General features: G+C 40.9%; 1 protein-coding gene across 8 annotated transcripts in view; it reads left to right on the top strand.

Moving 5' to 3' along the window:
• LOC105481836 (ninein) overlaps nt 1–14,537 on the top strand; it is a 109,243-nt gene that overhangs the window by 50,793 nt on the left and 43,913 nt on the right. For all 8 annotated transcript variants that reach the window (XM_011741604.2, XM_011741615.2, XM_011741609.2 and 5 more), the window contains 9 exons: nt 503–693; nt 4,913–5,059; nt 5,541–5,708; nt 6,493–6,629; nt 6,969–7,109; nt 7,396–7,570; nt 11,006–11,116; nt 11,499–11,588; nt 13,728–13,866. In XM_011741604.2, coding sequence (XP_011739906.2) covers nt 503–693; nt 4,913–5,059; nt 5,541–5,708; nt 6,493–6,629; nt 6,969–7,109; nt 7,396–7,570; nt 11,006–11,116; nt 11,499–11,588; nt 13,728–13,866 — 1,299 coding nt within the window. The remainder of the gene's footprint in view (nt 1–502; nt 694–4,912; nt 5,060–5,540; nt 5,709–6,492; nt 6,630–6,968; nt 7,110–7,395; nt 7,571–11,005; nt 11,117–11,498; nt 11,589–13,727; nt 13,867–14,537) is intronic.

Consider the following 14,537-nt stretch of genomic DNA (forward strand, 5'->3'; position numbering starts at 1 on the left):
TTACAGGTGTGAGCCACCACGCCAGGCCATCTTGAGACTTTTATCATGAGATTATTTTCTTTTCAGTAAAAGATGCTGTAGTACTTAGACTGGAAAGAAAGTGGAGGTAATACATTCTGGTAGCTATAGCTGAGATCAAGCTTATAGAGTTCTCAATAATGGCCCTCAACCAGCCTTCTCTTATGATCACTGTAGCCTAAGCTTGTGATGTGCTCAGTATTGAAATAAAACAAACCTAGAACTTTGCAATAGTGCACAGGAGATTATATTTATTACACAGTAATGACTGTCAGGGAGCCAAAAAGTACCCATTTACTCTAGTTGCAGCCTTAGAACCATTGATTCTGTTTCATGGGAGCTTCAGGACCAAATCAAAATGGAATTGACATTTATTGTCTTTTTCATATAATATTGATTTTCAGAAAGCACAGTTTTCTTTAAGAATAGGCACTCTCTCTTTGTAATTCCTTTGGAAACCGTGCAACATTTGCTTCTCTCTCAGGCCAGTTAAGGTTTTGGAACCCAGATGACTTGAATGCTTCACAGAGTGGATCTTCGCCTCCCCAAGACTGGATAGAAGAGAAACTGCAAGAAGTTTGTGAAGATTTGGGGATTACCCGTGATGGTCACCTGAACCGGAAGAAGCTGGTCTCCATCTGTGAGCAGTACGGTTTACAGAGTGTGGATGGAGAGGTGAGCCTTGCAGTGTAATTCAGGAATAATAGTGATGGTAAAAGCGTAGCTGGCCACAGGCTAGGAACAGCTGTGGTGTGGCTCTCTGCAGCTTGTTTTTTCCTATGAAGTCATTCATAAAGATTTTTTTCCTAAGAAGTCATTCATAAAGATTTTTTTCCTAAGAAGTCATTTTTCCTAAGAAGTCATTCATACAGATTCTGTCATTGAGGAGCTCTTGTTGTGTTGTGGAAAAGAAAAACTGACAAGGGCTGACACTTACCCAGCTATTGCAAACTCACTGTGCTAGGCAGGTCACCCCATGTGAAACTGTCAGGCACTAGCTCTGTGTAGCCATGATGTCACATGTATTTGTAGAGGTGCCATTCGCAGAGTAAAATGTGGGAAACATGTGGAGGAAGAATTAAGCAAGGATTTCAGTAGATTTGAGTTGGGGGAGTATTTTGTAGGCCAGAAGGATAAATTTAAGTTTTTGGAAAGAACATCTCAATATCATCCCTGAGTTCTTAAGCAGATTGAGCAATATAGAGAAAAATCTTGCTTGCTGACGAGGAGCTAAACTGCTTTTACATATTGGCATGAAGAGAGCCTTGGGTGAGAGCAGCCAGCAGCCATCACAATATTCTAGTAATGAGAAAATGGTAAAGGGTAGATTGGTTGTTTTGAAAGTACTAAGAAGAGTTTTGAAGGAGCCCCCAAAAGACTCTTCTTTGGGAAAACTCTGAGCTTTATGTTTTCTAAAAAATTAAGAGAGGAACTGGTAGGACTGGGTGCATGAATAGCCGTGAAACATAAGAACAGAAATAATTCTAAGATGTGCCTTTCAACGAGCTGAAAATAAGGCCTGGAGAGAGTTAGGTTAGGGCTACAGTTGTCGCTTTGGGAATCTTTGATTATGATGATATTTGAAACCATGCTTTCTGCTTGCTCAGGAGGTAAGTGGTATTATTTTTCTAAACAAATAATAGAAATATTTGTTTAGTGGTATTTTTCTAAACAAATAATAGCTTTTGCTTTATTATCAAAAGCTTCCAAGTAGCCTGACTTACAGAAATTTTTTGTTGTTGTTTTCCCCTTCTTCCGTGTGTATTTGACCATTATATACCCTTTGTTTACCTTTTTAATGGCTCAGTGGTCATTTATTTTTCATTGGTGACTATTGAGTCATAAAATTAAATTTATTCTCCTGAATTGTAAATCAGTGCAGTATGCAGAATCTTGGGTTGTTTTTGCCAAAAAATATTGCACAAACTTGGATTATTTATCTAAAACCAATTCTTGGAATAAATTGTAGCCATTTGTGGAAAGCTGCATTTTCTTCTGTGGTGGAGTTTCCAAAGCTCAGGAAAAGAAATAGCACATTTAGTTATTTTCCTCTGGCCTGAGGACAAGCAGTGTGAATACAGCTTTTGCTTAGTGTTTTTCCTGCTAAAGAAAAATAGTGAAATACTGTAGTACTTAGTATTACTAGCTCTAAACCACAGAGGAGCTGGAAGTTCAAGATGATCTCATTTACTTGGAATCCTAAAATTTTACAACGGAAAGCCATTTTAGATTTAGTCGCCTCTCACTTTATAGGTAGAGAGAGTGAAATCATGGCTGTTCCCTGCTTTGATGAAGGGGAAGTAGAGTCACTGTCTTATGCCTGTAACTAGCACACTCTTTTCCAAAAGCAAGAACAGTGACGGGGCAGAGATGCAAACTAGCATGCTTGATGCCAAATCTGGCCCCAATCCTATTTTATTTGTCATGCCCAGTATTCTTAAAATTGAACTTTTTGCTACATTGAAAAAAAAAAATCAGGAGATTTTTCTCAAAATCCAAAGATTTGGCTCCATTTTGTGGACAGTAAGATGCAGCCAGCTCCTTTGGAGAGAACATGCACGCCTGTGTTCAGTTTCCCAGCACTCACTACTTTCTGATGTCTTAAACCCATCTCGCCTCATTCATTGACATCATTTTCCGGCCCTCTTTGAGTGTGTGGGTTTGTGATTATTTTCCAACTTACACTTCCATAAACCAACCATCCAAAGACCTGGTCCATGTATCCTGGGGAATTAGAATGTCCTCACAGTTCCAGAGACAGCTCCTGCTCGACGTGTAGAGCGTGCCCCAGTTGCCCATTTAACCAGCATTGTTTTCTGCCTAGCCCCCCCAGTCTTCTGAATCCACACTGTTTTATTCATCACTTGCCCACTCCACCACCTAAAATAACTGGAAGGACTTCCCAGGTGCAAGGTCTTTAGGCAGTCTGGAAGTGGTGCACTGATTTGGCTAATGTCACAGGTCAAGCAGTGTGGATCTAAGGTTAGAGCCAAACTTTTAACCTTGTTAACTTCAGTGAACACACCTGGACTTGACTGTAATTTCTGGTATGATGGTCCTGAAAGCCTTGTCCTCTAGGAGAGTATTATTTTGGTTGATAAGAATAGGATAGAAAAGTTAAGGGATCTTGGCAACCTCAGAATCTTGCCCCAAATATCTCTCCATTGATTTGATCCTCTTTTAGGATTGTTGCTTCTTGCAAACGTTTCCACTCCTTAGAATGGTTTTCTTGTTTTAGAGTTCCCTCCAGAGGAAGTAGTATGAAAGCAAGAATGGAAACTGATGTTTCCTATTGGATATGAATTGGGGGGAAAAAACATTTGAGATAAAAGAATTGCCTCAAGCCCTTACACAAAGAATGAAATCAACAATAATGAGATTGTGTAAATCCTAGCAGTAGTCCAGATTTACAAAATGAATATTAAAATTTTGAGAATGTGTTGCAGAGAATTTAGGTCTGTGTTAGAATGAGTCCAGTTATAGGCTCAAGTGCAACAAGAGCAATTTGTTGCTTATTCTGTCTCCTTACTGCTCAGTGGCGTGGGCCTCAACTGCAAGCTTGTTAAAAATGCTGCATCTGAATCCCTACCACCAGACTTACTATATTAGAGTCTTCATTTTAACAAGCTCTCCAAGAGATTTCCGTTTTGTACATTGGAGGCATGTTCCTGTAGAAACATTTTAGCCCCCAGAATAAAGAAGAATCTGACTGCTAGTGGGAGGGTTTTGCCTTTTCTCCTCGTTCTGTGCCTTCAATGATTCACGTTTCTCTGTTCACCTTCCCATTCCTCTGTGGAGCTAGGGAACCAGCCATTCCCAGGCAAACTTCTAGATGGGGCGGTAGCCCAATCTTCCCTTCCCTATTACAGGATAGGGGCTATTTGATTACCATTCGAGAGTGCAGACTAGCCAGTCAAAACTCCCTTGCCTTTACATCTCTTGGAACCCATCTATTGCACACACATAAAATCTTTGTTTCTCCTGCGCTAAAACATTAAAGCAAAAAGCCAACACACTCAGTATGGTTACAAGTAAGGTTCTAAATTCCAGGTTATGGATTTCAGAACCCAAATCTGAATTGTAATCAGATCATTGTAATCTGTCCCAGACCAAATTCTGCTGTGTTAGCATACCAGTTTCAAAAATTCAACATAAAGAAAATACCACCGAGGGTCACCACAGTGTAAAGGTGTAACAGATGTCTAACCACTTTCTGCTGTTATGACACTGGGAAGCTGTATCTTTTTGTTTTGTTTTGTTTTTAAGACAGTCTCGCTCTGTTGCTCAGGCTGGAGTGCAGTGGCGTGATCTCGGCTCATTGAAAACTCCACCTCACGGGTTCACGCCATTCTCCTGCCTCAGCCTCCCAAGCAGCTGGGACTATAGGCACCCGCCACCACGCCCAGCTAATTTTTGTATTTTTAGTAGAGACAGGGTTTCACCATGTTAGCCAGGATGGTGCCGATCTCCTGACCTCGTGATCCACCTGCCTCGGCCTCCCAAAGTGCTGGGATTACAGGCATGAGCCACCATGCCTAGCCAGAAAGCCGTATCTTTGTATTATTTAGGTAATTTTTTTAAATTTGTAAGAATAATGTGTAACAACATTAAAGACTGCCTATTGTAGGAGTGTGAGTAAAAGAGAATATAGTTCATTGCTAAACTGCATAAGATTATGAAGATGTTGGAAATTGACTTTTATTTAGTTTGTGTGAAGGACGAGGGCATATCATTACTCGAAATGGAAATCAGTAAAATGAGGATAAAGGGGCATAATTATATTTCTGGAGTCCTGGGACCAACCATGGTGCTGATTACTATTGGCCAGAAGTATACTTTGGGTCTTGTGTTGTTTTCAACGAAGTATTTAAAATATGTGGTGACTCTTTTCTAGATGCTCGAGGAAGTATTCCATAATCTGGATCCTGACGGTACAATGAGTGTAGAAGATTTTTTCTATGGTTTGTTTAAAAATGGAAAATCCCTTACACCATCAGCATCTACTCCATATAGACAACTAAAAAGGCACCTTTCCATGCAGGTAAAAAAATAAGCAAAAGTGCTTTCTTTGTGAATAAAAGTTAGAACCCATTTGAGTAATGTCTAATAAATTAATCTGTTGTCTGAAACAAAATACTAAAGAAAGAGAGGGAAGCAAAAGAAGAATTAGAAAGCCTTAACCATTAGGAAGGGAAGGTTGGGTTTGAGAAATGACCATAAATTACAATGGGAAGACCACTAATTATGCCTTGTCATGTCAGCTCTGGGTCAGAAGAAACCTGGTGTTAATTAGGGATGTATCTCGTCTATGTCATAGAACTCTCTACCAAAACAGTTGGTCTTGCTAAGCTCTGTAGGCTTGACTCACTTGGGAACAGAGATCAGAGACGCTGCACGACTTTTTTCCTGGCACGGTAAATTAGAGGAACATGCCTTCTACCCATCGTGGTCAGGACTGACCAATATCTTGTTGAAATACCTGGAATCAAGCCAGGCTTACTTAAGTCTCTTCCTCCTTCCAGTCTTTTGATGAGAGTGGACGACGTACCACAACCCCATCAGCAATGACGAGTACCATTGGCTTTCGGGTCTTCTCCTGCCTGGATGATGGGATGGGCCATGCATCTGTGGAGAGAATACTCGACACCTGGCAAGAAGAGGGCATTGAGAACAGCCAGGAGATCCTGAAGGTGTGGCAGCTAAAATTGAGAAAAATGACAAACCGAAGAAGGGTTGAAAATTTTCAATTTTTTTTTTTGAAAACTGTGATTTGATTTTATTTCTCCCTAATGGTACATCTGTTCACAAGGTCTCAAAGATAAGAGGTAACTTTTTTTAGCCCTTTTAACTAGGAGCCTTTTGTTAAGTATTTTCCATGTTTTTAATCCCCAGATTATTGACATGAGAAATACTCTTACAATTGCGTTTATTTACAGGGCCAGATGGTTTTGTTGTTGTTTGTTTTGTTTTGTTTTTTTGAGATGGAGTCTTGCTTTGTCACCTGGGCTGGAGTGTAATGGCGTGATCTCAGCTCACTGCAACCTCTACGTCCTGGGGTTCAAGCGATTCTCCTGCCTCAGCCTCCCAAGTAGCTGGGACTACAAGCCTGGCTAATTTTTGTATTTTTAGTAGAAACGGGGTTTCACCATGTTGGCCAGGATGCTCTTGAACTCCTGACCTCAAATGATCCACATGCCTCGGCCTCCCAAAGAGCTGGGATTATGGGTGTGAGCCACTGCACCTGGCCAAGATAATTTTCTTTTTAGCACAAATAACCATGTTATGCTTTCCTTAGAGAAAACTTAACTATGTTCTAGACTGATGGCTGTTCCTAAGCAATCACTAAAGCAATGGAATTGTCTAGTTTCTGGATCATTGTCAGCTCTCAGAGTTTGTATAGCCTTCACGTTTTCTGCTTTCAGAGGATGGAATAAGTGATTCGTTTTTGAATTTATGCCTTGCTCTGATTTCTAGGCCTTGGATTTCAGCCTCGATGGAAACATCAACTTGACAGAATTAACACTGGCCCTTGAAAATGAACTTTTGGTCACCAAGAACAGCATTCACCAGGCGGCTCTGGCCAGCTTTAAGGCTGAAATCCGGCATTTGTTGTGAGTTGAGCAGAAGGTTCGCCTGCCCCATTCCCTTTCCTACTTGTCCAGCATGTCATTCAGATGCCTTGGATAGACATCCTTCTATTCTGTATGCAAATGGCGCTCATCTTCTATCCAACTGCTGCACACATCTTCCTTAAACTATAGAAAAATTAAGGAGAACTTAGATTGACGTGTGGGCTTTTGAAGGGAAAGGTGGAATGCCTTTTTGCTTTGGGAGGGTTTTGGTTGTCTTGGTTTTGCTTCTGCATTGATGCAAGCCAGATGAGAGCTTTTCTGGGTCTACTTGTTGCTTAGAAACAGTTTCCCATTAACTCAGTGTACTTATGATCCTAGGGAACGAGTTGATCAGGTGGTCAGAGAAAAAGAGAAGCTACGATCAGATCTGGACAAGGCCGAGAAGCTCAAGTCTTTAATGGCCTCGGAGGTGGATGATCACCATGCGGCCATAGAGCGGCGGAATGAGTACAACCTCAGGTGAGGCCAGCAGTGAGGCTCCTCCTCACCCACCACCCTAGCCCAGCGCAGTGGCGCCTGCAGCTGCAGGGGCAGAACAGTGCACTGGGGACTCTGCTGGCCAGCCTGTTGGCCACACCTGGCTGGAGTGACTCAGATGTGTCAAGCCCTAAGGGAAAGCTGGGTACACTAGACATTTTATCCAGGTGCTTTTCATCTCTGTGCCTCTGTGTTTCCATTTTTGGTAGATCGATACTGGGACCTCTGAAAGACGTGATGGCAGCTTGTCCATTTTTCTTCCTTACAGGAAACTGGATGAAGAGTACAAGGAGCGAATAGCAGCCTTAAAAAATGAACTCCGAAAAGAGAGAGAGCAAATCCTGCAGCAGGCAGGCAAGCAGCGTTTAGAACTTGAACAGGAAATTGAAAAGGCAAAAACAGAAGAGAACTATATCCGGGACCGCCTTGCCCTCTCTTTAAAGGTAATCATCTTATTAGTTCTGTGGTCTGCATCCCTGCTGGGAACACCACGTGGAAAACTACAGCTTTGGAAGTGGCATGTTTGCACAGGGTTCAGTCCAAAAATCCTCTAAGTTTGCCCAGCTGAGTCTTCACCCAGACTTGGCAGGGCGCTGCTAAAATCTGGATTTCAGCAGGGCTACCCAGGCTGCTGCTTTGCTCATGGTATTGATTAGCATATCTTGTTCTTCTCTCCCACTGCGGGTTCACTAGGTCTTCAGGGCTGTTTGGCACCTGGCTGACCCCTTTGTTCCTCCTGCTGCTACTCCAAACCTGGCCCTCACCCTCAGATTCCTGTCTCCTCGCCTGCCCGCCCCCCTCATTCTCAGCAGATGGTCTTGCCTCCTGCTGCATGGATGCCTGTTTCTCCCGGCCTCCAAATGTGCCTTTTCTTCTCTCTGTTTTGAGATGGGGTCTCACTCTGTCACCCAGACTGGAGCGCGGTGGTGCAGTTATAGCTTACCACAGCCTCAAACTCCTGGCCCCAAGTGATCCTCCAGCCTCAGCCTGCCAAGTCGCTGGGACTATAGGCTCATGTTATTATGCTCAGCTAATTAAAAATGTGTTTTGTAACCCCAGCACTTTGGGAGGTCTAGGCGGGTGGATCACTTGAGGTCAGGAATTCGAGACCAGCCTGGCCAACATTGTGAAATCCTGTCTCTACTAAAAATACAAAAAATTAGCAGGGCGTGGTGGTGCATGCCTGTAATCACAGCTACTCGGGAGGCTGAGGCAGGAGAATTGCTTGAACCTGGGTGGCAGAGGTTGCAGTGAGCGGAGATTGTGCCACTGGACTCCAAAAAAAAAAATTTATAGAAACGGGGTCTCATTATGATGCCTAGGCTGGTATCGAACCCTGGCCTAAAGTGATCCTCCCACCTTGGCCTCCAAATGTGCCTTGTCGCTCAAACATCCTCCCCTCTTTCCTGTGCCTCAGTGAAAGAAGTGATCCTTCTCTTTACTGGACTCTTACACCAGATAATAAGGTGCAAGGGCTCTGGAGTCAGGCTGCCTGGTTCAGATCTGGGTACCACCACTTACTGAAAACTTAGATCAGGTTCCTCAGCCTGATGGGCACCATAATAATACCTACCCTATCGCATTGATGTGGGGACTAAATGAGATGATGCACATACAGTGTCTGGGAAATAATAAGTATGTACGAAATGTTTGCTGTTACTGCTATCATGAAAGGTTCTTGAAACTCCATACATCAAAAACTGAGCTAATTATCACTCCCTAGCCATCCAACTATTTCATCTCGTGAATTTCTCCCTAATCAACATCAACACCATGAGGTGTAAGTCTCAGAAGCTAAAATTCTTCGTTATCTTCCCTCATCATTACTCATCAGTCTGTAAGTTACATTGATGCTCTGAAGTGACTCTCAGATTTATCTCCTTCCTCTGCATTTCCCCAGCCTCTGATTAGGTTCAGAATTCATCATGATGTCTCAGCTAATTAATGTGTATCCTGAACAGTTCTTTCTTCCATTTCTTCCACCTCCATATGGCTACCAGTTACTCAAATAAAGATCAGTTACAATTACGCTGTTACCACCCTTTGCAAAAAAGCAACAAAAACAATGTGTTAACAGTCAAGGCTCCTGAAAGGCAGCTCGTCCTCATACCTTTCAAACTTGAGCTGCTGCCAGCAAGTCTCAGTGCCATGCCCTCCTCCACCCCACTGCCCCACCTCAGTTTTCTCTGTGCCCCAGAGGGCAGAGCACATTTATGCTCCTTCATGGCTTTCCCCAACACTGCAGGCCAAATCACCTTTTCATTCCCATTACATTTACTTGTTTCTTGCCAAGAGATAGCACATTTCCTGTTGGGTCATACGGAGTTGTATCCACATCTGCCTCCCTCCCCAAGATAGCAATAGTATCTGATTTGTCAATCTCCAGAGCACCAGCACTTCCTGATACACAGAGATTACTCCATATTGTTCTAGCCTCTCCATTTAGACGTACTTTGAAAGATTAATGTTATAGAACTGGCATTTTAGGGGAAGGTGGTATTTTTTAAATGCTCCAAGTACATTATTTTTTACTTATATTGCTGTATGAGGGTATGAACTAGAATATACTAAAAATATACTGGCTCTGTATTCTTTTGGCAAAATGTACTTAAAAAATGATGTTCTTCCAATCAGCCTTTAACACGGGAAAAGAAAAATGTCAAATGGCATGTCTGTCTGTGTGTGTTAGCAAATGTGGTTGGAAATCTTCCTTAAAAATACTATATATACAGATCCTTTTAAGTTTAAAAAAAAAACTTTTGTGGGTTTTAGTCGATGTGTTATTTTATTATAATATAAACATATACAAATTATGAGCAATGTATATGTACAGTTTTTACATCTTTAAACCAAAATAAATTTATACATTAAATATATACCAAATCATAATATCAATAAATTGATTATAGAGTTACTCTACTGTTTTTTGTTTTTTCTTTTTTTTTTTTTTGAGATGGAGTCTCGCTCTGTCACCCAGGCTGGAGTGCAGTGGCGTGATCTCCGCTCGCTGCAAGGTCCGCCTCCCATGTTCACGCCATTCTTCTGCCACAGCCTCCCAAGTAGCTGGGACTACAGGCTCCCGCCACTACACCCAGCTAATTTTTTGTATTTTTAGTAGAGACGGGGTTTAACCGTGTTAACCAGGATGGTCTTGATCTCCTGACCTCGTGATCCGCCCGCCTCTGCCTCCCAAAGTGCTGGGATTACAGGCGTGAGCCACCATGCCTGGCCTAGAGTTACTCTACTTTTTGTACTTTTTCTGAGTTCTCTTTTGCTGGCAGCTGAACAAGGTATTTTGTAATCATTTTCTTTCATTTGTCATTACTATATATTGAGAATATTTTCATATCCTACTGCAATGCTGTCCAATAGATACACATATGTGGCTTACATTATAACTTCAGTTTGCAAGTAACCACATTGAAAGGTGAAAAGAAACAGGTGAAACTAATTTCAAATAATCTTGTTTAATCCAGTTATCTCTAAAACATTATCATTTTGATACACAATCAGTATACAAAAAATATTACTGAGCTAGTTTACATTTTGGGGCTATTCAAAGTCTGGTGTCTATTTTAAACTTACAGTTTGTACTAGACACACTTCAAGGGCTCAGTACCCAGTGTGGCTGCTAGCAGCTACCTGTTTTGGACAGCACAGTTCTATGTGGTCAAAAACAAAAGGGCAAACTTATTTTGTTGTTATAAAATAGATATCAACCTTTTTATATTTACTTTTGCCTCCTGTAGTCTACTACAACTCTTAAGATGGATAAACATCTTTAATCTACAGTGCTGATTTATGCTGTATATAGAATGGTACCACAGTTTGCTAATTTCTTAATCTGTGCCACATTTAATTTCCCCATGCTTGTTCAGGAAAACAGTCGTCTGGAAAATGAGCTTCTGGAAAATGCAGAGAAGTTGGGAGAATATGAGAATCTGACGAACAAACTTCAGCGAAATTTGGAAAATGTGTTAGCAGAAAAGGTAAACCTGTTCAAATCTTATTTCCTGATAGGCAGCCTACTTTATGTAGTTTACTCAAAAGAACAGAAGCAATGCCACCAGAACATTTTTATTAGGGAATTACTGGGATAGCTAAAGGATGCTCTAACTTTTGCAAGGATATAATTTACTAAGTTGGTTATGAAGGAGAACATGCCTGGCACTGAGAAATGATCCCTGTGTTCATTGAACACGTCACTCTAGTGCGTTCTCCCCATCACCCAGTTGGTGGTGTTTGTGTTTAAATGTCGCATTCCTATCATACTCAAGAGACTGGGTGAATACCAGAAACTGGGCCTTTGCTGTGTTGGGTCAAAGAAGGGCACTCGGGAAAAATGACAGCTCTGCCCTTTTCCCCTTCTAGTTTGGTGACCTCGATCCCAGCAGTGCTGAGTTCTTCCTGCAAGAAGAGAGACTGACACAGATGAGAAATGAATATGAGCAGCAGTGCAGGGTAGGTAGACAAAGAGAATCGAGTAAGTGCAGGAGTGCCTGGGTTCAGACCCCAGCTTCACCGTTCCCTAGCTTTGTCACCCTAAGCAAGTCACTTAATCTGTGGGTACTTCAATTCCTCATGCATAAAATGGTAAAAATAAAAGTACCCACCACAAAAGGTTGTAGCAAAAATTCCATAAGTGAGTATATGTAAAGTGCTTAGAGCAGAGCCAAGGATAGAGTAAGCACTTACATATGTTAGCTATTAATATTATTATTCAAAAATTAGCCTTTCCTGATTGATCATTGCAGACCTAATCTGATGTGATTTGGTTTTGTCCTGTGGGTTTTTTTTTTCCTTAATACATTTTTTTACTCCATTTATTTATAAAATGCAAATGAAGCAGAAACATCTCAAGTCTTAGCTAGTAAATCATTCCCAATTTCTGCCAGGAGGGACGGAAACATTTTTACAAATAGCAAGAATCTCTGACTTAAAAAAAATTCCCTTAAAGTTAGAAATTTGAATTTTTTTCTTAAACCAGCAATACGTGTTTATTTTAATGAGACAAATATAACTGAGTTCCGGCTACTTAGATAAAAAGTTTAATTATGCAGAGATGAGGAAAACAATCATATTATGAAGTTACTCCTTTTCAGGAAATATATGTACACGTTTAAGGAAAGAAACATTTCTGCTGCTTTTATAATTAAATTTTAGCTCTTGGTTCTAATTAAATAGAGGTATTTTCTAAATGTCTTTAACTATAATGAATTAATCAGTAAAATCTGTCAGCTCTACCTTCAGAAATTCTCCCAGTTCATCCACTTGTTTTCTTTCTTTCTTTTTTCTTTAAAGACGGAATCTAGCTCTGTCACCCAGGCTGGAGTACAGTGGTGTGATCTCGTCTCACTGTAACCTCCACCTCCTGGGTTCAAGCGATTCTCCTGCCTCAGCCTCCCAAGTAGCTGGGATTACAGGCGCCTGCCACAACACCTGGCTAATTTTTTTTTTTTTTTTTTTTAGTAGAGACAGGGTTTCACCATGTTGGCCAGGCTGGTCTTGAACTCCTGACCTCAAATGATTCGCCCATTTCAGCCTCCCAAAGGGCTGGGATTCAGGCATGAGCCACCGTGCCCAGCCTCATCCACTTGTTTTCTTAACAACTTTGTACACTATATGTTTTACCCATTGAAAGTATAAATTCAGTCTTTTACTGTATGGACAGAATTGTGCAAACATCACCACATTCAATTTTAGAACATTTTCATCTCCTCAGGAAGAAACCCCTGCTCCACTTAGCCATAATCTCTCCCAAGTCCCCCAGCCCTAGGCAATTATTAGTGTACTTTCTGTCTCTACAGATTTGCATATTCCATACATTTCATATAAATGGAATCTTACAATATTAGCCCTTGTGACCGCTTCCTTCATTTAACATAATGTTTTTAAAGTTCATCCATGTTGTAGCATGTATCAGTTCTTCATTTCTTGAATAATATTCCATTGTGTAGATATACCACATTTTGTTTATTCATTCACTGGTTAATGGACATTTGGTGGGTTTTGGCTATTAGGAATAACACAGCTATGAAAATTTGTGTGCAAGTTTTTGTGTGGGCATATACCTAGGAGGAGAATTGCTAGGTTATATGGTAACCCGATGTTTAACCTTTTGAGGAACTGCTAAACTTCTTCTTCCACTATTTTATATTCCCACTAGTATGATAGTTCCAGTTTCTCCACTTCTTCACCAGCAGTCATTATTGTATGTCTTTTTTATTCTCACCACCCTAGTGAGTGTGAAATATTATCTTATTGTGGCTTTGATTTGTATTTCCCTGATAGGTAATGATATTGAGTATCTTTTACATGTATTTATTAGTCATCTGTATATCATCATTGGAGAAATATCAATTCAGATCATTTGCTCATTTTTAAAATTGTCTCTTATTATTGAGTTATAATAGTTTTTGTGTATTCTAGTTACAAGTCCCTTATCAGATACGTAATTTGCAAAACATTTCTACTTTCTTGATGGTGTCCTTTGAAGCACAAAATATTTTGTTTTGATGATATCCAATTTATCGTTTTTGTTGTTGTTGTTGCTTGCTTTTGGTGTCACATCTAAGACCTGTGTTGGTTTATAAACCCTAGGTATTACAAGACCAAGTAGACGAACTCCAGTCTGAGCTGGAAGAATATCGTGCACAAGGCAGAGTGCTCAGGCTTCCCTTGAAGAACTCACTGTCAGAAGAACTTGATGCTAACAGCGGTGGCATTGAGCCCGACCAGGGTAAACACATTCAGACAGGCTGTAGATAAAGACTTTACCCTTGTTTTTAGAACCATGGTTCAGTATAAAAGTGCAAAACTTTGGCAACTTGAAAAAAGAAGAAAAAAAAAAAAAAGAATTTGGCCATACTTTTTCTTGAGCTGTTTCACTTGTGGTCTGGTTTTTCATTTGTCCTTGAAGTTTTTATGAGAACATTTCCATCTGATTTTGATATGCATCAACAAAGGAATGGAAGAATCAAACCACAAGGGTATTTGCTTTGTTTAACAAAACAAACAAAAAACTGGCTGCAAATCTGGGAATCCAGGCCTTGGGAGTATTAGAATTCAGACACTGAGCTATTGCTGTCCCCTTCGAGGAGAGTGCCTCACTCGTATGAAGACGGCTTTGGAGAGCAGGCCAGCCAGAAACTACAGAATCCAAAGCTGGTTTTCTTATACTGCCTGTGTTGAATGTCTGTATTACCTCAGCAGAACGAAGAAGATAAATTACAGACTGGCCTCCTGAGCCTTTGAGGAAGATTTTGAGTGGCAAGTTTGGAAGGCAGAGTTTGGGAGCCTCCCACATTAACAATGAGTTCCTTTCCTCTCTCCCGATAGCCTGCCTCTTTTCTTGGGGATGTTGAGTTTAAATTTCAAAGAAAGCTCATAATCAGTCATTCTGTTATAAAT

The sequence above is a fragment of the Macaca nemestrina genome, chromosome 7 (assembly GCF_043159975.1).
Source record: "Macaca nemestrina isolate mMacNem1 chromosome 7, mMacNem.hap1, whole genome shotgun sequence".
In the NCBI taxonomy this organism is placed as follows: domain Eukaryota; kingdom Metazoa; phylum Chordata; class Mammalia; order Primates; family Cercopithecidae; genus Macaca; species Macaca nemestrina.